This window comes from Acartia tonsa, chromosome 8 (assembly GCF_053477335.1).
Source record: "Acartia tonsa isolate MP-2025a chromosome 8, ASM5347733v1, whole genome shotgun sequence".
Taxonomy (NCBI): Eukaryota; Metazoa; Arthropoda; class Copepoda; order Calanoida; family Acartiidae; genus Acartia; species Acartia tonsa.
The window spans coordinates 32,684,968-32,709,576 of record NC_137267.1 but is presented as its reverse complement, the minus strand read 5'-3'; the positions used below and the strand labels follow the sequence as shown (position 1 = coordinate 32,709,576).

General features: G+C 31.4%; 1 protein-coding gene across 2 annotated transcripts in view; it reads left to right on the top strand.

The window, feature by feature from the left end:
* The window catches only part of LOC145326739 (glycerophosphocholine cholinephosphodiesterase ENPP6-like), a 103,081-nt gene that overhangs the window by 33,176 nt on the left and 45,296 nt on the right, over positions 1-24,609 (top strand). For both annotated transcript variants that reach the window (XM_080170122.1, XM_080170121.1), the window contains exons 2-4: positions 14,221-14,832; positions 21,193-21,243; positions 21,936-21,988. In XM_080170122.1, the coding sequence (XP_080026248.1) occupies positions 14,221-14,832; positions 21,193-21,243; positions 21,936-21,988 (716 nt within the window). The remainder of the gene's footprint in view (positions 1-14,220; positions 14,833-21,192; positions 21,244-21,935; positions 21,989-24,609) is intronic.

Here is a 24,609-nt window from a genome sequence, read left to right as displayed (position 1 = left end):
ATTATCAGGCTCCGCTTTTTCATCATTCATTGTCTTGTAAAGATTGTAAGGCTATTAGGAATCATTTATCCATTAAAGATCCCTATATGAAAACTTCTAAAAAGTAAGTACGTTGATTTTAAATATCAAATATTTGGTTATTTGTCTGACTATACTATTAAGCTTCCCTTTTATAGTTAGTATCATCCTTGTTGTTTAGTACAAAACTAGGGCAAATTTTATTGTTCAATTACATTGAGGTTTTATTTTATTCTTTGACCTAAAATAGAATAGATAGTCCAGATATAAATATTTATAAGCACTTTTTGTTTCTTATCTAACTGCATTTGGAAGAAAAAAAAACATTTATGTCCATGGTTAGCTGAGAAACCTTTTTCAAATGAAAATAGAAAAGTAATCTATTCTACAGTAATCCAAACTTTTTCCTACGTCATTAAATCACAAGTTTGAAAGACAGTTATGAAAATTTCCTATAAGAAGCTTCACGGTAAAGAAGAACCATATTCGTGTTATTGTGTAAAAAAAGACACACAGATACACAAACAGAAATCCAGTTTTTTTATTAGGTTTGGAGAAGGTTGTTTTTCTCTTTAAAAATTTGAGGTGTTATTTTATAAATTTTAATTTTTTTATTTAATAATTTTAGGTAAGTTTCCAGAGATAAGTAAATAACACTGAGTGTGCTTGAGATTAGTCTAGTGTTGGCATAATCAGAAATAAGGACGATTTTGTTTAAAAGCAGCAAAGCAATATGAAGTTTAATAAGCAAAAAGAAAGAAGGATATTGAAGGAAAAGAAGAAGGGAAGTGGAAGGGAAGGGAAGAGAAATGGGGAGCAAAGGAAAGTAAATTATTAATACCCTAACATTACAGACAGGCAGATAGAAGGACAGACAGACAGATAGAAGGTTATACATACAGACAGACAGAAGGATATACAGACAGACAGATGGACATACAGACAGACGGAAGAACATACAGACAGATAGAAGGATATACAGACAGATAGAAGGACATACAGACAGATAGAAGGACATACAGACAGATAGAAGAACATACAGACAGATAGAAGAACATACAAACAGATAGAAGAACATACAGACAGATAGAAGGACATACAGACAGATAGAATGATATATAGACAGATAGAAGAACATACAGACAGATAGAAGAACATACAGACAGATAGAATGATATATAGACAGATAGAATGATATATAGACAGATAGAAGAACATACAGACAGATATAATGATATATAGACAGATAGAAGGACATACAGACAGATAGAAAGACAGATAGAAGGACAGACAGACAGTCAAAAGAACATAAATACAGATAGAAGGAAAAAAAGACAAACAAAACTCTGCTTTAATTTTAATAATTTGAAAGCTAACTGCAATTATCATTAATGTTCCTCCATCATTATATGAGCAACATTTAACACAAAAACTTGTCAATTTTCCTTATTCTAGAGAATACATACATACATATATTTAATTTTACAAGGAGAACTACTTTCAAAATTGTAAAGACAGTTTATTAATATTTCTATATGTGCATAGTATCGTATACTTCAGCCATGTATCGATGTAAATAGTCGAAGACTAAGAAAGTTGCTCAATGTGACGTCATAAAAATGAGGGATTATCCATCTCTTTGGTAGAGATTTTCTTTCCCACTCCTCCTCTCCTCATCCCTCATTTTTATGACGTCAGAATTTTTTTCATCTTTTAAATAGTCAATATTTTATCAACATTCAAATGGCTGACATAATATTGAGTTAGAGTTATTACTGCTTAATTAACTAATATTTAAATCGACATAAATTCTAGATTTTTGAAAAAAATAAACCTACTTACTTAAAATGAAAATTATATTGATTTTTTTTGTCTGAAGATTAAGATTTTTTAAAGAAATATTTTCTATGTAAATTCTAGTTGTATTTTTTAAAAGCGAAGCTTTTCTATAATTAGGGTCGGTCCGTCCGTACGTCCGTCCGTACGTCCGTCCGTCCGTAACGGATAGCTTTTTTCGTTAATTTAGGCATGTTAGAATTGTCCTATCGATTTCAAATTTTGCATGGCGATTCCTTAAATAGTTAGGTACGATTTAGAAAGCGTAGCAACTCTATAATCATCACCAAAATGTCCGTACGTCCATTTTAAACATGTTGATTTTTTTACTTTTTTTAACAACAAATTTGTATGTGATCTAATCATCCGATTGATCTGATTTTTTGTATATTGATTCCTGGGACAACAAAGTATAATGTAATCAGCGAAGCAACTCTATAATCAAGTCCTAAAAATGTAAGTATGTCCATAAACATTATCCTGAATCAAGCAGTTTTTCAACAAATTTACTTACAATTTTGCTTTGACTCTTATACATTTATATTATGATTATTCAGTTCTGACAATATACAAGTTTTAATGTCCGTTTGTCCTACCGTTTCAGTGCTTCGCTTTTATGGATGTTGTCATCCTTGTTTTAATTTTATTTGGGGGGGGGGGGTTAGTATTTTTTAGGGGTGATTTCTCTTGAGAGGGTTGTGGTACCAGACATATGAAGCTAAGCTATATTGTAAAGCAGAACCATATCGATTTAGAGGTTAGCGAGATATTTCGGTACAGACAGACAGACAAAAATCTTGTTACTTCAGATTAATGAAAAGCTACGCTCCTCATACATAATAATACTGCATAAGAGATATAACTATGGGTGACAGATACCCAGTAGTCAGAGATTGTACACAAATTTAGCAAGTACAAGGGGAAATAACCAATAAAACGATGCATTTTAAAAGTCGAATTAAAATTTAGTTTCAGAAACATTTTTTTTTTGTAAATTTAAATAATATACTACTTTTAACAAATATTTCTTAGATTATTTACAGTACAAAATCGGAACTTTAAATTGCTTTTTAACGGTATATGATTTCAAGGACGGATAAGTAAAAAATTTAATTATTCAGTAAATAATATGTAAAAATATTATTTTGGATATTTAGATATTTTAAAGAAGGCTTTGTTATATGTAAAGGTGCAAAAAGACATGCTACCTCTTTATATGTATATTTGGAATTTTAAAAATTAAAAAAAATATATACATAACCTAATCAACGCACGAGGGAACGTGTGGGGACAAGTGTAATTTACAATTCAATAAATCTTTTCTAACTGATACTTTTATATTTTTTTGTAATAGTAAAACGTGTATACCATTGATTTGATTTAAAATTTGCCTACAAAGACAATTTCTACATTCAAACTATGCTCTTTTTTATGTGAAAGAGAATATTTTACGATTTTTTATATATTTAAACATTATATCATTTTATCTAATACTACGGCTACGACCCTAGAAACCACTAGCGGAACTTATCGGTCCAACAAACATCCTTTTATGCCCAAACTAAGGATTTAATTTTTACTATTATTAAGCTAATAATGACAATATTATTGTATTACCCCAAGTTTATCCTAACAAATCTTTAAAATTTTCGGCAATTTTAAGTTGAATTAAAATACAAATATTTAAAGCTCTTATTGAACTATATGTTCTATTTTAGTATGGCTCCGACCGAATCGGTTTTTATACAGAAAACAGCTAAATCAATCGGATTCGTAGCCATACTGGAAAATTTTGTTAGCTTAAAATTGCTGTGCTTCTTATGGACATAATTGTACTTATTTATGACATATCCATGTACTTCGGAAATGTATATGTAAATATATTTTTGGGTACATAACCTTTTGGGTCAAAACACTGTACATACACACACACACACACACACACACACAAAGTTATGTTCAATAGTTATCACGTGTATTCTTTTTATTTTGTGAGTGTGTGTGTGGGTGGGTGTTTGTGTGTGTACTTTATCTAAGCATTATAGTGTGTGTGTAAGTGTGTGTGTGTGTGTGTTTGTGTGTTATATGGCAAATTTTCTTCTATAGGGAACACACAATCAGAGAAAAGGTGTTTTTGATATACTTTGATATTAATGATAGGAAAAAAGCCAAACAGAATTATTATGATTTTGATATAAGTTTTGTTTATTTTTATAGCTAAAATACAGTTCTCATTTAGTAATAAAATTATAAGATGGATATAGAAAACTAGTTTTTCTCCAAATTTTATTTAACATTACTGTTTAGTTTTCTTTATTGACAACGATTACTTGAGAATTATTTTAATTGGAAACGTTTTTTTTCACAGTCTTATTGTCATTGAAATATCAATTAAAAGAACTCATTACTCTAGTATTAGTCTTAACTGTTTAAATTCTATTTTGATGGTATGATTGTGAAACCACCCTGAAAATGGGTATACGCTCAAATCCTACATTACACATATTCACTCCCTTTGTATTTACCCCCACCCCGCCCTCCCCCCAAAATCTGGAAAATTCCATTTCCCCGTTGTTGAAATGTATATTTCTTATTTTATTGAAGGAGGGGGGAGGAAGGTTATTCCTTCTCATACATAGCCTCTGAAAAATCCCCCAACATTATCCGACTATGGGGAAATAGTAAACTTTTTGGTTGGAAAAATAGTCAACATTTTAGGAGTTCATCTATTCTTAAACAGAAATTCAAATTCCTTGTTTTATTGGCAGATTTTAACCATTTATTGCTTAAGATTAAATCATCAATAGAGCTAAAAGTGTTCTTTACCTTAACAAAAACGAAATGTTGTCCTGATTGTAAGGTTTTATGCTATTTATTGTTAAAATGAAATGCAAACATTTTAATATATTTTTCATAAACTCTGGAAAACCAACACTGTGACTTAACCTCTAATAACACTGCACCCAAAAGCAGCAACTTACCCCCCCCCCCCCCCAGACTATACAGATACCCAAAATATGACCCTGAAATCTTGGGCATGTATGTGTGTGTGTGTGAGCACTGTAGACCATTGGAGGCCACCCGGCGGACCAATGTACGCATTTTTTTTACACCATCTCCCCCCGTAAAATTAAAAATAGCCAGCTCCAAATTATCCAAAACTTTTTTTGTCTTCCAAACTTCGGCAAGGTCACAAAATGTCTGGGTACAGTTTTTATTGGTTGAAAAATATAAAATTTATGGAGCTAACTTTATGGCATAATTTGAGTTAAAAAAATCCAGGATATGTGTGCCCATTGCAAAGATGGGCATTGCTATGCTTGGGAGTTAGATCCAAGAAAAAAGCAGGGATATTAAGGGATAAGACAATGGACTGTAAATTAATAAATATATCAAATGATGATAATCAAAATTCCCCCTTCTTTATACAACAATTATTGATTGAAGCGTTAGGACAAAACTATTTTAAAACTACTAATAATATTCAAGGAAAGTGTCAAAAGTTTTTAAGCCAACGAATTAGAAAAAGAGATTATAAAACTTTGGGTACCAGTGTAATTTACAGTCGAATATCCCCTCCCTCCCTGGAAAGACGAGATTAATATTAAAGGAAAACAATTTGCATGTCTACATTTTTTTGCATAACTACATCATATATGTATAATCATTCTTTAACACGTTATTTTTCTTACATAGAGAATAATTATGACCATAAGCAGCGCTGCAATGTCAAAATAATAACATTTTTAATAGTGTTATTAACGGAAAATAACCTATTGGTGTTTAAGATGAAGCTCTTTATAGTGCCTACAAAAAGAGTTTTTGAATTTATCCCTTTTTTTACAGGCACTTCGTTTAAGATGTTTAAGATAGATGAGATTTAGATTATTGTTTTTCAGATATTGTTAATAAATCCATAAAAATGACATCTTTCTTATCATAGATAGCTGCTTTCTAAGCATAAATTATTCTTTTAAATCAAAATGTTACAAAATATCAAAATTTCTAATCACATGTTTATTAGTTTTTCAATATTCTATATTTTCAAATATTATAGTTTATACTTCTCAGTATACGTTTAAATTCCCATTTAACAAGGATAACTACATTAGGAAAGGCAAAGCAATACAAACATTTGAAATATATAATATTTTTATGCCTAGAGTCCCATAATACTTTAAAATTTCTATAAAAATATGTAAAGAATTATATAACAATAATATTTAAAAAAAAAGTTTTTAAAAAGTGATATACTTAAAATGACTTGAGCACTGTGATTATTGAAAATCAGGTTTGTTACATCAAGACCTAACCTTTCCTAATATGTTTAATTCACTTAATAAATATTATACAAAAGCTTCGCTTTTTTAGATAAATTTAATAAGCTGCAAAATTACCAAAAAATTGTAAAATACAACAATAGAAAATATGAGAATATAAAAATTAAGATCCGGCAGCCGAATGTTTATTTCAGCTTTAAAAAGCAGGTGTATCTGAAAACCTGTTCCTTGTAACAATCCGTTTGTTTAAATAAATTAAAATAGCGGTTTATATGCGACCTTGGCGCGACTGCCGAGCCCTGATAAATTTATGAATAAATGTATTTTCTATGAAATGATTTTCTATTCTGTGTGTCAGATCATATCAAAATATTTGAATCTTTATATTTCAAGATATGCATTCTTCTACTCAAATAACAATGCTCTGTATTCAAGTGGTTCAGTTAGAATTCCAGTGTTTTCACTCAAACCTTTTTTTTGACCATTGATTCCCTCCCCTTTCCGTGATTAAAGATAATTTAGAAAATAATCTAGCCCCTGCCGCCTGCGTGTTCCTTTCCCTACGGGCCTATTACTTATATTTACTTAAGTATGGGGAGAACCACATATAGCAAACTATACCTAAATAATGTAGGACAAATTCAATCTACGAAGAGATTGAAATATGCTAAAGGTATTTCTAATTCATAAAGCCTATATTTGATGAAAGAATATTTAATTAATTATATTATTTTCAAAAACCTACATTAAATGTAAAAATCTATTTAGTCAAATGCTTTCCTAAAGTCAAAGGAACACTAATTATACTTTTTTAATGACAAATGAAAAACCGGATATGAAATCAGCCAAATACATCCTCTCTCAAATAATTTTTAAAAATCTTCCTTTACTAAAAGCCTTGGCACTTCAGTTCCCCTCTTATGGGCACGAAAAGATTTTGTGGAATAATTTTGAACCTGGATGAGTAGGTGAATTGAAGTGAGAGGTTTGAATAGATTGGTTATCATACCATCTACAATTATAAAAATAAATGTAGGTTAAAGAATAAAAAATCCCAGGAACTAGAAAAATAGTAGAAGGGAGTTGGATCGGTGGTCAAAGAAAAGGTGAAATCCAAAAAGATCCTCAAACTAAAAACCGCTAGGATATCATGCTTATAAAAAAGATCTAGTTTTAATTTTTATTTTAGGTTAGGTTAAGGAAAAGGCTCCGAGATATGTCCCTGCATTGACTAGATATATGTTTTTTTTAAGTATGAAAAATAAGAGTAGGATCGGTGGTCGAAAAAAAGGTGAAATCCAAAAAGTTCCTCAAACTAAAAACCACTAGGATATTATGCTTGTATAAGAAAATCTAGTTTTAATTCTTGTAATAGGTTAGGTTAGGTTAAAGAAAAAGCTTCGAGATCGGATCGAAAGTTGAAAAAAGGTTAAATCCAAAAAGATGCTCAAATTAAAAAAATCAACGATTTTATGATTGCAGAAAAAACATCTAGTTTTATTTGGCCATTATATTGTCTAGTTTTCTCTATCCTTTGTCACTCAAACTAGAAGGTATTCAGACAAACTAGGACAAAAATTAATTATGACTGCAATTAGTTTGTTTTTTAGTCTGTGTTAAAGACCTAACCTCCGAACAGATATGGTTCTTCTTTACAGTTAAGCTATTTATATTTCTGTAAGAAAAAAACCGCACAATTTTTTTCCACTTTAAAACTAAAATTATAGTGGATGGTTGAATAGCCCCCATCTTCTCTCAAGTGTCTCTAGATGCGCCTAAGGGCGTAACCACTAGTTTTCATTCAAATTTTAGAATAGAGTGAAGTTATGTGCTTTTAGATTAAATAAGAGAATTAGTTCATAAAAAAATCATAAGTTAAACAACCCAGCCTGCCATTGGTAATGTAGTCTGTGTATTGGCTATCATTGGTCATTTGTATTGTATGGCGTCATTTTTTTTATAGACACTATAAAGAGCTCTTTACTGTTCTATAGTTTTGAGATGAATGTATAAATACCATCTACTGCTTAAGGAACTGAAAAGACGGAAATCATTTTGTTCCGCGCAATGAGTTTTAACAATGTTTTATTTTTTTTATAGTAGCGTAGCTTCTCAATAGAACTAGAATTGTAATTGTTCTCCTTTTAGGAATAACGTCCTACAGCCCCAAAGTAGTTTATGTTTACAAAACATCAAATCATTTAATCATACCAAATAATTATAGTCAATAAACGGTAAAATTGCATGTCCTTATGATGTTACTAGTTTTGATTTGATCCAACTATTATATAACTCTACATTTACTAAATATGGTATAAGATGCTTTACATTAAAGTTTTACATTCTATTTACACATAATATATATTTAGCTTGTAGCTGCGATAGATTTTAAAATAATCATTCTTGCTTTCTCTATTTGTAGGGTTCAAATTCTAAAGAGTTTTGTTCTTTAATGATATACTTAAAATGGAATGGAGGGGACATTATAATGTAAATCATATCTTTGCTAAAGACACACAGACAAACATACTGTTACTTTTATATAAGAAAATATGAGTGTATAAATCAGATGTAAAGATAGAACCCAAATGATGATTTTGAATTGTTATTTTGATGTGTAAAAAGCCTAGAAGTCTATAGAAATAAAAGTCTGGGGTAAAACCAGGGAGGGAGGGGACATTGGACTGTAAATTACAATGGTACCCAAACTTTTATAATCATTTTATCTAAAATATTTTGGTTACTTTTTCGTACCTTGTTTATCATCTTTAGGAATATATATAAATATACTGTCCATTGTCCTATTTTATCCCTAAAGACCTCTAAATAAAACAGTTTCTTTATTTCAATCTATGATAGGGTTCTTTAAAAATATGTTTAGCTTAAGGTTCAACAGGATTAACCAAAAAATCATGATCAGGTTTAGCCTGTACGCCCGTCCTTAACTGCTCGATTTAGGCATGTTAGAATTGTCTTATCAGATTCAAATTTTACGTTATCATTTATCAAACAATATATATATTTGAATTGAAAAGATTGACTGGATTTAACACCCTTTGGGAATTTATTTGCACGCCACTGTTTTTAAACATGTTGACTTAAGAGATATTTTCCTTCTTAAGTGAAAACAAGATTTTTGAAAATGTAATGAAGAACCCTAATTCTTACAGTAGATATGCATGGGATATGACAGGATCCAAGGAGGAAGGGGACATTGGACTTGAATTAAATTGCAAAGTCTGTTTGTGTTGTACAAATCTTCGGTGTCCAAACTTTTCCACCAACAAGTTATATAAATTCCTCCTTTTAAATCTAGACCGATTTTTAAAAAAGTTTGGATATTGCTAGTTTAAAAACCAAACGGTCAAATTGGATTTTTTAAAAGTACCCAAAGTTTTTAAGCTAACAAATGAGATAAGTTTTTATGAAAACTTTGATACCTGTATAATTTACAGTCTAATGTCCCCTCCCTCTCTATCAAAGCCTAAGTATATGTTTTCTTAACCCTTAACAGTCGGGTCCCTTGCCGCACCTAAATCGATCGGGGGGGGGGGCCTTCAACGCCCCCCCCCCCCCCTATTATCTCAGTTCCTATTAGAGCTAATGGGCTAAAAAAATTTGTGCAAGTTCCCTGTTTGATAATGAATTTCCGACCTTAAGTAAATTAAAGTCAATAATCGCTACCTTCACCCTTTTATTTAACAACCATAAAAATCCTATCATTCAGGAAAAACCAAGATGAAGGTGGTGAGGTATTTTATTTTGCAAAATTAAAAAAAAAAGATTATAAAATGACGTGATCCCCATCTCCTTTTGGACCGAAGCCCCTTGAAACTCCATGCGACGCCGCCAGTTAATCATAATATACCTAAACTTTATTACATAAAGTGTACAGAATCTATGCCATAAAACCAATCAACCAACATATTCCACAATAATCTTACATCAAAACTTTGAAAGTTAACAAGAATGACAACATACATAAGCAGCGAAGCAAAAAAAATTATGGATGGACAAACGGACAAAAATAATTAAACCTTTATTTATGAATATATAAAAGTCTTCTTTAGCTTGACTGACTCTTTGGTAAGGGTTATCTTCTTATATAAAACAGAGGAAAAACAGACTATCTAAAGTAGAAGCCGAGAAATCACCACCGCATATTATAGAATGTAAACTAAACAACATACCCCCCTGGAAAGTTTATAATAGACAATATCGTAGAGTAGCTACGCATAACTAAACCACATACCCTCTGGAAAGTTTATAATAGACAATATTGTAGAGTAGCTACGCATAACTAAACCACATACCCTCTGGAAAGTTTATAATAGACAATATTGTAGAGTAGCTACGCATAACTAAACCACATACCCCCTGGAAAGTTTATAATAGACAGTATTGTAGGGTAGCTACGCATAACTAAACCACATACCCTCTGGAAAGTTTATAATAGACAATATTGTAGAGTAGCTACGCATAACTAAACCACATACCCTCTGGAAAGTTTGTAAATAGCTGGAAGTAAAAGTTTATGTTGCAAGATGCGTCATACCTATTATGACAAATAATTTGATAAAATACAAGCGGTTACGCCCCTAGAGGCCTCAAGGTACAAGTCGACCCTCCACTTTTAATTTGAGTTTTAATAAGAAAAGTAAAAATATAGAAGGAGGTTTTAGAGGCGATTTCTCTTAAAAGGGTGAGGTTACCCTCCCCTAAAATGATTATGAACCTCCTTCTTACTACTTCCTTAGCAAGGGATAATACAAGTGACAATAAATTTAAGTATATGGTCAACGTTACAATAAACAAAAATGCCCCTTCTTGTTGGTGGAATGATTAAAGCAAAGCCTTATATTGCCCAATTAAGTACCCAAAGTTTTGAGTACTTTTTAGAATCTTTTTTTTTCTTCTCGGTATTTGTGTACCTATTGTAAATTGTTCTTAGAGGTTTTTACCTCAAAATATTAAAGGATATTTTGTTTTTTAATTTGAAAGGGTATAAGTAAAAATTAAAATTATTATGTTCGAGTCACACTAATTAGATAATTTCTTTTTAAATGTGTGAGAAAAAAAAAGAATTTAAGAAGTTAGGTTTATTTTATATGTTGTTTTTTTCATGTAGTTTTTTAGTGTTTTAATATTACAGCCAAATTTTTCGTAAAAACACCATATTTTAATCAGTTAAGAAGTAGAAACCAGTTTTACATTGGAAGAAATGAATCTACATTACTATAAAAAAACCTATACGAACAAAAATATAAATTGAAACTAAGAAGAGCTTTATACCTTTAAAAATATAAAGTGTTTAAAATGAAAAAAAAATACAATTTAATTTAACTTCAAATTTTAGATTATTAAGAAAATGAGTGTATGGGTATTAAAGGTAATATCCAAAGAGTTTTAAATCTAGCTTCATGGATACTAACTTAGATTAATAAATCTAAAAGTAAAGGTACAGTAAGAATAAAAACAATTGACTTTAACATAGCAGCTAATAAAATATGTACCAAAGAAAATTTGAAATAAAATTGTAAAATTTATTAACTTTAAGTGCTTAATTATTGTTTATTATAACTAAAGCTAACCATCGCTGAGTTATCCAACGTTTTTAATTGGTGGTTTTGCAGGCATGCCTGAAATTATTTTGTTTGTTTGTATGGCCCTGGCCATGAATACAAATCTGATTGTGCAGCAACAATGTTATTTTTAGTAGCACAGCTACTCTGTAAGTAGAAAATGTATGTACTTCCATTAGTTTGTATGGCCCTGGCCATGAATACAAATCTGATTGTGCAGCAACAATGCTATTTTTAGTAGCACAGCTACTCTGTAAGTAGAAAATGTATGTACGTCCATTAGTTTGTATGGCCCTGGCCATGAATACAAATCTGATTGTGCAGCAACAATGCTTTTATTAGTAGCACAGCTACTCTGTAAGTAGAAAATGTATGTACGTTCATTTGTTTGTATGGCCCTGGCCATGAATACAAATCTGATTGTGCAGCAACAATGCTATTTTTAGTAGCACAGCTACTCTGTAAGTAGAAAATGTATGTACGTCCATTTGTTTGTATGGCCCTGGCCATGAATACAAATTTGATTGTGCAGCAGCAATGCTATTTTTAGTAGCACAGCTACTCTGTAAGTAGAAAATGTATGTACGTCCATTTGTTTGTATGGCCCTGGCCATGAATACAAATTTGATTGTGCAGCAGCAATGCTATTTTTAGTTGCACAGCTACTCTGTAAGTAGAAAATGTATGTACGTCTATTTGTTTGTATGGCCCTGGCCATGAATACAAATCTGATTGTGCAGCAACAATGCTATTTTTAGTAGCACAGCTACTCTATAATTAGGAAATGTCTGTTAATTCATTTGTTTGTAAGGCCCTGGTCATGAATACAAATCTGATTGTGCAGCAACAATGTTATTTTTAGTAGCACAGCTACTCTGTAAGTAGAAAATGTAGGTACGTTCATTTGTTTGTATGGCCCTGGCCATGAATACAAATCTGATTGTGCAGCAACAATGATATTTTTAGTAGCACAGCTACTCTATAAGTAGAAAATGTATGTAAGTCCACTTATTTGTATGGCCCTGTCCATAAATACAAATCTGATTGTGCAGCAACAATGCTATTTTCAACAAGTACTGCTACTCTGTAAGTAGAAAATGTATGTACGTCCATTTGTTTACATTGTTCTAGCTAAATTTGATTGTAATTTGACATTGGTCATTTTAACAGCGCAGCTACTCTGTATTCGACGCATGTACGTCAATTCGAATTATCAACTGTCATTGTGCTACCTTATGTTACTAGACTAATTGGCGCTTAAACCTTAAATTTACTGAATATGTCACAATAATATGAGCTCTTAGAAAAAAGCATACATTTAATAAACAAGATTTGAGTAGATTTGCTTTTAAAAAACACACAAAAGATTTCTCTGCGTAATAACATAACAATTTTACCCAGGGAGAGAGAGGGCAATTGCAAATAAATCATTCCGCATTAATTTGTTTCCCTCAATATTCAGCTACCATGGGCATTTTGAGGGGAAGGTTTATTTCTAGATCAAAGGCGTGTAGAAAGGGAAGAATCCACCCACCGAAAAAAATAAAGAGGTTTGATACACCAACCTTGGTTTTACCCCACTGATATACCCTCCTAAAATAGCTGAGGGGATGAGAAATAGTCACAAACATTAATTCAGGGAAAAATCACGAAACCTATACATGATTTTCAGCTGTCGTTGGGGGCATCACATAGTAGAATTGACGACCTTTTTATCTGCCACCCAAATATTATTTTAGATACATTACGATTGTTAGCTCTGCCTTATTCATGGAACAAACAAACACATAAACTTTTTTGCTGCGTTGGTTGTTTTCATTAGTGTGCATTCACTTACGCATATTATCACATAAGCTCAGTATTCATTTTCGCAAAATCAAAAAGTTTATATCAATTATTACCTCACGGAACTCAAGAACAAACCATTCCCCCCTCCATTTACAATTAAATAAAATAAGAGAGGACTAACCACCCCCCCCCCCCCCTCTTCTTTTTATATCTTATTTTCAATTTATTTAAAAACAAATGTGGGATATCTGTGCTCGATAGGCAATTTGAGAAAAACGCCCGATAAATTGTTGATGGGCAATTTGTGCTGTTGTAACAAGGTGAAGTTCTGATGATTTGGCAAATGTGCGGAAGTTAAAGCACACCGTTTTAAAAATTACCTTACCATTTATATTCTATTTTTATATTCAGCTGTTACATTTTACCATTCTAATGCTTTCAATTTTAACCTTGCAAAACAATGATAATTTTGTCCTTAGGTAACATTGCAAATAGTAAATGGAACAAAAATTACAACATTCATCTAAGTGAAACTCAGCGAATGAGACAAATCATACATTAATAATTTGACATGTTTACTTTCTGGTAATGATTACATGCATAGTTGCTACACTTTCTATATTATACCTAACAGTTACATGAATCATATACCAATCACATACAAGATTTCCATTACATTAATAATTATTTAACTAATGTCTACCTTTTAATTTCAGGTGTGGCTGTTAAAACTTGTCTTCATTGGCTTTCCGCCGGCTTTCTCTAACTCAAACCATCTCAACAACAACAACCATAATGTCCAACACTTTCAGTCTGTCCACCATAAACTTGATGTTCAGGGCGACAGCCCCTACGTCCAGGACTCTTACATACCTGGCAGTTTTATAAACTCCCAGTTCACCGCCAGCAACAGTGACGGTTATAGCAGTAACGGCGGCGGTTATTATAGTTCATCCTACTCTGTGAGTAGCTCAGAATCGCCGTCGCAAAGGCGGCTTAAACACCGCCGCCGCCAAAATCGCCGTTATTGGACCACAACGGAAACGGATTATGACACCAATAATAGTGAGGACAATGGCATGCCAATGTTTAGTGATAGTAGCAGCGATAATAATGGCGGGAAAAGTCGAATGTACTCTCAAAGACGACATTATAATGAACAACAACAACAACAGCAGCAACAAAATGGCGGCAATTATGGATATTCGCGCAGAAGTCGGGAACAAAATGGCGGTGGAAATAGGCGCGGCTATGGCCAGGGTCAGGGATATGGATACACGAGACAACAGGAGGAGGAAGAGGAACAGTACACTGCTGAAACAAGCCAGGTAAGTTTTTATCCAGGTATTGCAAGAAATAAATAGAAACAAGGATAATTAATTCCATAAATAGAGTGGTAAGAACTTTGATTCAGTTTTCATAAAAAGTATTGGGTGGGGGTCATTGTTTTATAGGGCTATTTCTCTTAAAACAGTTAAAAATCTTCCCATGACCTTTTAGAAGCTAAACTTTAAAGGAGGACCTAATCGGTTCAGCGGTTAACAAGGTTCTTCGGTATAAACAGACAGGCAGAAATGGTCATCTGTTACTTTTTAGTTTACTAGCGGCTTCACTAAAACCCCCACAGTACCAGAAGATATATTTCCTGAAGAGTAGAATCCAAACGGTTCAATGGTTACCAAGATCTTAAGGGACAGACAGACGGACGGACGGACAGATATCAAGCTACTTTGTATTTTAGATAACATTTTCCTAATACAATTTTATTTTGTATTGTTTGAATAGATATTTGTAAGATCAAGATGAAACTCTTTTCTTGTCAGTTTTTACAATTTTTTTTTTGGCAATATCCCTTCTTCGTTTATTGGATCAATTAAACCCATACCTCAAAAATACACATAGTTATCGTTAATAACAACTGAAAGCTAGACCTTTGTGGAAATTCCAAGGTACTAACATCCCAACTTGTTTTGCAACACTTTGACTGAAGGCCCTATGATATTGAGTTGTGTCTGTTTTACAGATATTACAAGATATTTCGCCTGCAGTTTATGTTTCGCATCTGACATAGCAGCAGTAGGGTCAATTCATAATATCTATGAGTAAGACGAATGGTTAACGGACCCAACATGTAAAATCCTCAGAATGAAAAACTCAAGGCATCAAACTTTTAAATTTATTCAACGTTTCGAGGGCAAAACTGCCCTCATCATCAGGAACTAAACAAAAAAATAGCAATTAAAATTTATCAAAATATGCATTTTAAGTCAATTATTACTTAATATATGTTTTATAGGCATTTTTACATATAAAAAAAAATTAAAATTCCCTATGGTTACACATTGATAACAAATAAAGTGAATAAATAGGATATATGTTTATACAAGGTTAATTAAATGCAAAGTAGGGCAGTTTAAATAACAAAAAAGAATTAGATTTTAAATAAAATCTTACTTTTTTTCGTCCATGTACATTATTAACAAAACACAAATTGAAACTGGCAAATTTTTGATTGATTTTTTGTAAATTTTTTTAAAGTTGGACGGTCAAATTAAACAAGTTATTGAATCATTTGCTCTAGAAAAAACTTCAGTATAGGTGCAGCTTTGCAGATCAGTCTTTAAGTAAAAGTTTGACCAAGAAAATTTTTTTTAAAAAAGATGAGCAAATGTAACAAAACAAAAAAAAAACTTTTTTTTATTGCAACTAGCAAAAAGGTACATAAAATTGTCATAAATTTATATTTAAACCATGTTCAACTGTCTCCTTTTCTCTTATCCAATATTTTTCTCTGATATCCAACAGAGTTTTATCTTTTTTGTGGAGTTTTTCAAAAGGGGTAAAAACCATGTCTGACCATAATATCTATGGGTATAACAAGATGTTGGGTTAAAGCTTCCCGAGGGGAGAGAAACATATCTATAATACAAAGTAGCTTGATGTCTGTCCGTCTGAAGCTTAATATTTCGGTGACCACTGAACCGATTGGATTATACTCTTCAGGGTATATATGGTTTTAAGCTATTTTCTTGGGGGGTGGGACACCCCCAATCCCCGCAAAAATGAAATTTCCCCCCCCCCCCCCTCAAAAAAATTGGTTCAGGGCACCCAAAATTTTTTTACTTTTTATTTTTCTAAAAACTACCTCATGGGGCAAAGCCCCTAGAGGCTAGGGGCGAAGCCGCTAGTGTATTTAAAAAGTAAACATATTAGTGGTGAGAGGGGGTAAACTCTTTTGGGGTATTTTACATGTTGTACCATTGATTCCAGGAGTATATCAATCAAACATTCTTTATCTTTTCTTCTATTTCACTATCTTTCTGGAAAATATATTTATGTATGTACTTTTACACAGGGATATAAAGGGATAAGACAATGGCCGATGAACTGATGTACATCCTCAAATTTAATTAACAAAATTACCCCTTTTGTAGATTACAAAAAGGGGTTGAAACCTTTGGACACCCAACTAATCAAATTCAATAAAATTCATTAAAGTCCCCAAAGTAACGAATAAGAAAACTTTGGGGACTAGTGTAATAAACATCCCATCGCCACTTCTCTCTCTGACTTACATATTTATAGCAGTTTCGTATATACATATATATGTATATACCTAGAAATAGACAGTAATTCTTTTTAAAACTAAGCTTTTCTATAATTAGGGTCGGTTCGTCCTTCCGTATTTCAGTACGTCCGTAATGGTTAGCTCTTTTCTTTAATTTAGACATGTTAGAATTGTTCAATTGATTATTTTAATTTTAATCATGATTATTTCTATAAATGTTAGGTACGAATCAGAAAACGTAGCGATTCTATAAACGTTACTTTTCTTTGCTATTTTGTTGACTATCTATTAATGTAAAATTATCAATCTATTTATTTTTTTTGTATTTCCTTACTGTATTGCTTTTCTATCTATCTATATATATTCCCATTCATTGTATGTAGCAAATCAATCAAATCATACTTTTTTCTAGGATAGTTGTTTTTGTGCATCGTTTTTTCTCAAATATTAAAATGCTTTCCCTCAAATTTCCAATTGAGCACTACCCTCCTCCCCCTCACTTTATTGAAAATATGACCTCACCCCTAGGGTGGCCCAAACCTTGCGAGGCTACCGAATACCCAATATAACCTAACCTTATCTGACCTAAAGTTTTAAAAACTTAACCCCAAACTTATTCTAATTCTTAAATAATAATGGGGGAGGGTTCTTTGATCAACAAAGTACTAATTTTTTTTCTTTATATGTATAATGTATATCATTTTTAGATGTTTTTAACTATTTTTTAAAAAGGCTTAAGAATTCTCTATTTTTTAGCAAATTAAAATCATTAGGTGGTTTAATCCATAAAATTTGCTACAAAAAAGCTACACGGAGTTTAACTATGATTTTTTAAAGTAAGAATATTATTCATTTCTCATCTTCTTACTTCATACAACTAATTTGTTAATTGGATAACTGTCCTTTTTTTAAGACTACCAAAAATGTTTTTATGACTGCTTACTAAATGCTAACCGGCAGCTGGCTGGCGGCTGGCAAGCCCTGTATACTATGCACTGTTGTATTGTTGTGTAAAAAAAAGTGGCAGAACTGCTTTTCATCGAGAGGAAGAGTGCATTTTTTGGCAAGTTCTCATTGTTCAGGAATTGGGGGTTTGTCAAAAAGTAAAAAAAAATAACTGATGAAAAAGGAGATTAATTTAAAAACAAATACATCCTATCTTTTTCCTATTAGGATTACATCAACTAATAAATAAAATAATTGCCTATAGAATATGAATACTCAAATTCTGTTTTGTTTAACTTGATATGCTATTCCATGGGCTTATTTTTAATAAACAGCCTAAATAAAAGTGTCGTAGTTTACATACTAACTACATGTTATTTTTTTTATTTTTTTTTCAAAAAGTAAGACAGTCTAATGATATTATAACTACATAATTAATTATACTAACACAGCAGTAATTTTATTTTACAGAAAGACTAATTTTGTTTATCACAATTAGGATTGTTGTATAGTACAATGTACATTAATTTATCATCCATTGTTACCTTAAAAATCTGAAAAAAATTAACTAACCTTCTAAAAGTTGTAACCAAAAAACTTTTGCCTAACTAAAATCAGTTTGCCTCACTAAAATTTTAGTGAGGCTAAATTATCCCCTCTAAATTTTTAGCGAGCCTCACTGATTTTAGTGGGGCAAACTAATTTTAGTGAGGCAATTTTTTTTCAAGAATTCACCTCAGGTTTTTGTCTGTCTATCCGTCCATCAGTCAGTAACGCTAAGAAATGTGATTTTCGCGCCACATTTTTTTAAAAGGAATACTTGTCCCTCCAATTCCTGAGATTCATTCAGGTTTTGGCTGGAATACTTCTGTTTTTATAGACCAAACATAAAGATTTATATCAAAGGAGGAAAATAAACAAAAAAACAAGGATGACAACATCGATAAATAGTGCAGCACAACAAAATCATGGATGGACACCTAGACAAAGTGAATTATAGAGCAGATGTCCAGCTTCCCACCTCCCATAACCAATTCATTAATTTTTGGGGGGCAATTCCTTTTAAGCCATTAAAGCCTCCAATATTAAGATTTTGTTCGCCTCCCCCACCCCTTCCCTCATTATTTCTCCGTGATTTTTAGTTATTACATTATGATTTGTCTAATTCTATACATGTCTAATGTCTCTCAATTTGTATTTTTGTAAAAAGTAGATTTATCATATAAAAATAAGCTATATGATTTTTACTTTTTATGTTTAGAAAATAAATATTGATTTTATTTTTATAATTTTACCTTCTTGACAAGCAATAATTGATTTTTAGTGTAAAATATAGTACAGGGCGAACCAAATAATTAATAAGCAATTGTAAATTGTCAAAGAAGACGTTGCATTAAAGTTCATTAAAGCATGCATTTTGAACCAAACAGATTTGTATAAAAAATCAACTCAGCAGCCTAACACGACACGCACCGTTCATGTCAACAACTTTAGTTTTTACTTTGAGCTAAATACGTGAATTAAAAATGTAAATATATAACCAAGTAATTTAAATTTTCTAATTATATCAGGGAACCAAAGGGATAAGACGAAAAGTTGATGTAGTACCCATTAGTGATAAACAAAATTAGCCCTTCTGTAGATTAAGTTTATTGGTTGAAAAGATTGGACATTGTTAAAATGGAATTAACCAATCAAACTTAAGGAAAAGTACCCAAAATTGATGAGCTACCGAATAGAAAACGTGGTTATAAATCTGTTTATACCAGTGTATTTTACAGTCCAATGTCCCATCCCTCCTTGGATGAATGTTCATGTGTCGTTGTCTGTCTGTATTTTCGTCTATCTGTCTGTATGTTCATCTGTCTGTCTGTCTGTACGTATGTATTGAATATCTACAAGAGTTGTGTCTGTCTGTCTGAAAATTTGCGGGGAGGAAGTGGACATTGGAGTTTTGATTACACTAGTCCCCAAAGTTATATAATAACGTATTCGCATTCCTTGGATAAACAACTTAGGGACACTTTTGATTGGTTGTTTTTACTAAGTTTCAACCACTAATTGTAAAATAGAGAAGGTATAATTTGTGTATTATCATTGGGGATGTACAATGGTACATCAATTTATCAGCCATTGTCTTATCCCTTCAGATCCATGGAAAATCTGTCTGGGCTTTTCATTCGGATTAATTGAGTCTATACATTTATTTGATTCGTCCAATTAATTTCCCTTTTTCATTAGAAATTTTATTATATCAATTAAACATGATGAATATGGAGATGGAAAAAAGAAGAAAAGTTTATAAATAAAAAGATCAATAAAGCATTCTATTAATTTTTTTCTTTAAAGCAAAGCTTCTCTTAAATAAGTTTATTCTTTCATAGGGTGTCCTCGCATCTTTATTTTTTTGTTTACAAAAAATACCCCCCATAAGAATAGCTTAAAACAACCGCAGGACCAGTAACTATATGTCATGAAGAGTAGGGCCTAATCGGTTCATCAGTTAAGAAGTCTTTACCTTCAGACGGACGGACAAACAGACATCATTCTCTTTACTATAAATAGTGGGGTAATGTTTGTATACATGAAGGTTTCCCTTAATAATATTTCGCTTCTTAGAACGCAATCATTTTTATGAATGTTTTATTTAATAAAAATAAATATTTATAAAAAATGACAAAGAAATAAATATTATTATTAATAAATGTCTATTTTCATGATAAAATAACATTAATATAAAAAGCAATTATTACGACTAAATATACTTCTTTTCTAAAAGCAAAGCAGGAATTTTTTAATGCGCAACTTTTTTTATGATTCGGTTATGAAAGTCTGTTTTATCGCAATTTTTTTTATTTAAAACGTATTTTTGATACTTAACTCAGTTAGATTAGGTTAAATCTTTTAAAAAATTATTAATGTGTTGGGTGTTTTCGATAGTCTAAAAATGATTTGAATGAAACATTAAAATTTCTATGACACTTTGAAAAAAAGGCATATAGTTTTAACTTCATCCACAAACTGTTTTTGTAATAATTTTTTGAAACCTCCTTGTAAAACGATTTCTATATATTTATGGTTTTTATATCTTTGAATGAAAGGGAAGAAATCTTTTCTTTTTTCATTTCAAAAATGCATTAGTTTTTTAATGAAACTAATTATATTTTGATTTAAGGATTATGTGAGCGAAGATGAAACGGATGAACAAACTCTGGAAATGTTACAGGTAAAGAAGATAATTAAATTAAGACAGACGTACAGACCAAAAATGTGAAATTGGTACGCTATGTTAATTATCTCTTGTTTTCAAAAAGCAGCAGGATGTCTGTATGTGTGTGTGCCCGCTAAGCTGTTGTAAGCTACTAATCGTGATCGTTGCCAATTTTAGGGAAAGTTTAATATTAGCCCAGGCTATTTTGAGGAGGGGGTAGATGCAAGATTCGACAAACCTCCTTAAAGATTTGGGTCAGGTAAAAGTTGGGTTATCTTGGTAGCTCCGCAAGGTTGGTGCACTGCATGTATAAACCCCGATGTGTAAGGGCTTTCCAGGGGTTTGTCATAGAAAAAATTTCAATTTATATCATTTCTCGACAGGCAATTTCTGGGAAATCACAAATTTTTATTATGAAAAATTTATTCTCGTATTCATTCGAATCCGGTGGATAGGAACCGGTTCTCATCCATACGAAAAAAATATGTCTAGCATCGTATTATACTCAGTTATATATAATATAAAAGTGTACAATCATAAGATTAAAACCAGTTTTTTTAGCCGTGCCTTCGGCACCTCGGGGCTAAAAAACTGTTTTTAATCTTATAATTGTACATTCTATATCCGCGGAAAGCTGTTTATAATACGATGCGAGAAATAACTATTATGATTTTTTTGTCAAGTGAATTCGATTATATTAATTTTAGGATCAATACAGAAAGGAGATTCGCCAGAAACTGTTGATAATTGTTATTGAAGGGTAAGTATTCGCCAGAAACATTATTCCAGAGAGAAAGGGAGGGGATATTGGAGTGTTTATTATACTGGTCATAGATTAAATACGTCCATTCATTCCTTGGATTAATAATTTTTTTACCAATAATTAAAATCTACAAATTGAATTGTAGTGCGTGTCCAAATTGTAAACTGTACATGAATTTATTGTCCATTTATGCTTGTCCCTCAAGATCCCTCAGTAAATTCACATTTATAATGTATGGAAACTACTATTTAATAGAGTTTGTTTGTATGTTGTCAAAATTGACTATCCGTTTAGTATAAAATGGTAATTTTATTTTGCTCATTCTTGTTAAATCATTTTATTTATTAAAGTTTGTATGTTTTCAACATATTTAAAAAAAATACTTTATTCTAAAAAACCTTTTATTAGAAAAGCAACGTATCATTATTACAAAAGTCAAGTGTTTTAATAAATAACTCATACAAAATTTTACAATTTTTATGGTGTTATATTTTTTCTAATGGCGATTTCTCTTGAAGGGTGAGGGTACCCTCCCCACTAAGTGTTTTAATACATTCCCTGGAACTGTAAGAAGCCTCATTTATATAGATTTAGTAGATAGCAAGATATTTCGGTACAAACAGACCACAGATTGACATCCTGTTACTTTGATATAAGGAGGATACTTTAACTATAAAACCATTTTGAAAAGTTTAGATATTGGGACGGATAAAGAACATATGAAGAAAACTATTTTGCCTTAATCTTTAATACTATCTAAAAATTCTGTTATATTTTTGATGGTTTTTTGAATGACCAAAATAACAGAATAATAAAATTTTAGCTTGACAGGCAGATTGAAGAGAGGCAGATCTCTCTTTTTAAGACTTTTATCTTTCATTGAACTATCCTTATAAAACTGTGTATATATGTATAGTGTATTTCAGAGATCTTAAGGGATAAGACAATGGACGATAAATCGAGCACACCCACAGTTTTCTGAACAAAATAACCCCTTAACTGAAATTAATTGTGAAATGGTTTTGACATTACAAATTTGTATCAATCAATTTAAATTAAGTATGAGTGCCCAATTGAGATAATTTTGTTTTAAAACTTTGGGTACCAGTATAATTTACAGCCCATCGTCCCTTCCCTTCCTGAGTTTATTTAGATTTAGAAAACAATAGACAATTCTTTTCTTTTGTACACCAAAAGAGAATTTTAACACGCATATTGTGTTCTATAATACATAGTTTCTCTGTCTGTATAAATTTTAAAACAGTAAACGTTTGTAGTTCTGGTAATCATTATAGATTAGGCTAAGTGCATTATAGGGGATAACCTTAGGGTTTGGAGCTCGAAGGCTGAAGGGATTTCTGCATTAAGGATAATTTTCGTATTCATTCGAATCCGGTGGATAAGAACCGGTTCTCATCCATATGAAAAAACTATGTCTAGCATCGTATTATATCCAGCTTTCTACGAATATAAAACTGTACAATCGGCACCTCGGGCAAAAAAACTGGTTTTAATCTTATAATTGTACATTCTATATCCGCGGAAAGCTGTTTATAATACGATGCGAGAAATAACCATTTTGTGCCTGTTTAAATGTGTTTGTAGCGAAGGATTTCAGGGTTGTCCGTTACAGTGAAGCTCCTCATAGGTCCAGAGAATGTATAAATCTAATTTTGAGGAGGGTACCTCGACTGTCCCAATAAATTGTATTTAAGAAGTTTAATTTTTTCTTCTTTAAAATTACGAAAAAGCTCGTAAAAAAATGTTATTTTGACAGACTTTTTTAGGTTTATTAAATTTTTACAATTTTAATATTATGTATACAATTTATCCTTGTTTATTTTCATTGAAAAGCAAATACTGAAAATGGGATGAAAAAACCTGATTTAAACAATAGTCAATGATAAACAATGCAAAATTTGACGTTGTTTTTAGCTTTATCAATTTCATTCAAAAAAAATTTTATTTGCAATATATGTGAAGGGTTAATGTTTTTTTTTTAATAAATAGCATCTCTACATTATAATCTACTTCCCTCACTCTGATAGGCTTAATAATTATATCATTTTTTCCAAAAGATTTTTAAAAAACCGCTATTAGTAAAAAAAAGCATGTACTTAATTATTTCCAGAAGGAAGAAGACAACGAAAATTAAATCAATATCTCTTTTACATTATCTTTATCTATCTATAATACAAAGTAGAATGATGTCTGTTTGTCTGTCTGTTTGTTTGTTTGTCTATCTGTTTGTTTGTCTGTCTGTTTGTAGCGAAGGATCTCGCTAACCGCTAAACCGATCGGGTTCTCCTTTACAGGATAGCTTCTCATAAGTCCCGGGAAGGTTTATAACTATTTTCTTGGGGGGTGGGAAACCCCCAACCCCCCAAAAAATGAAAAATCCCACCCCCCAATTTTTTTTTATTTTTCTTTTAAATCTAAAATACGAAAAATTGGTTTGATTAAACCTCTTGGGGCAAAGCCCCTAGAGGCTAGGGGCGAAGCCGCTAGTAAATATATATATAGAGATATAATACATGTTATTTATAAAACTAAATAAAATAAATTATATACACAAATACGTTTTTTGTGACCGTTTTGGGTCTTGATTAGAATTTAAA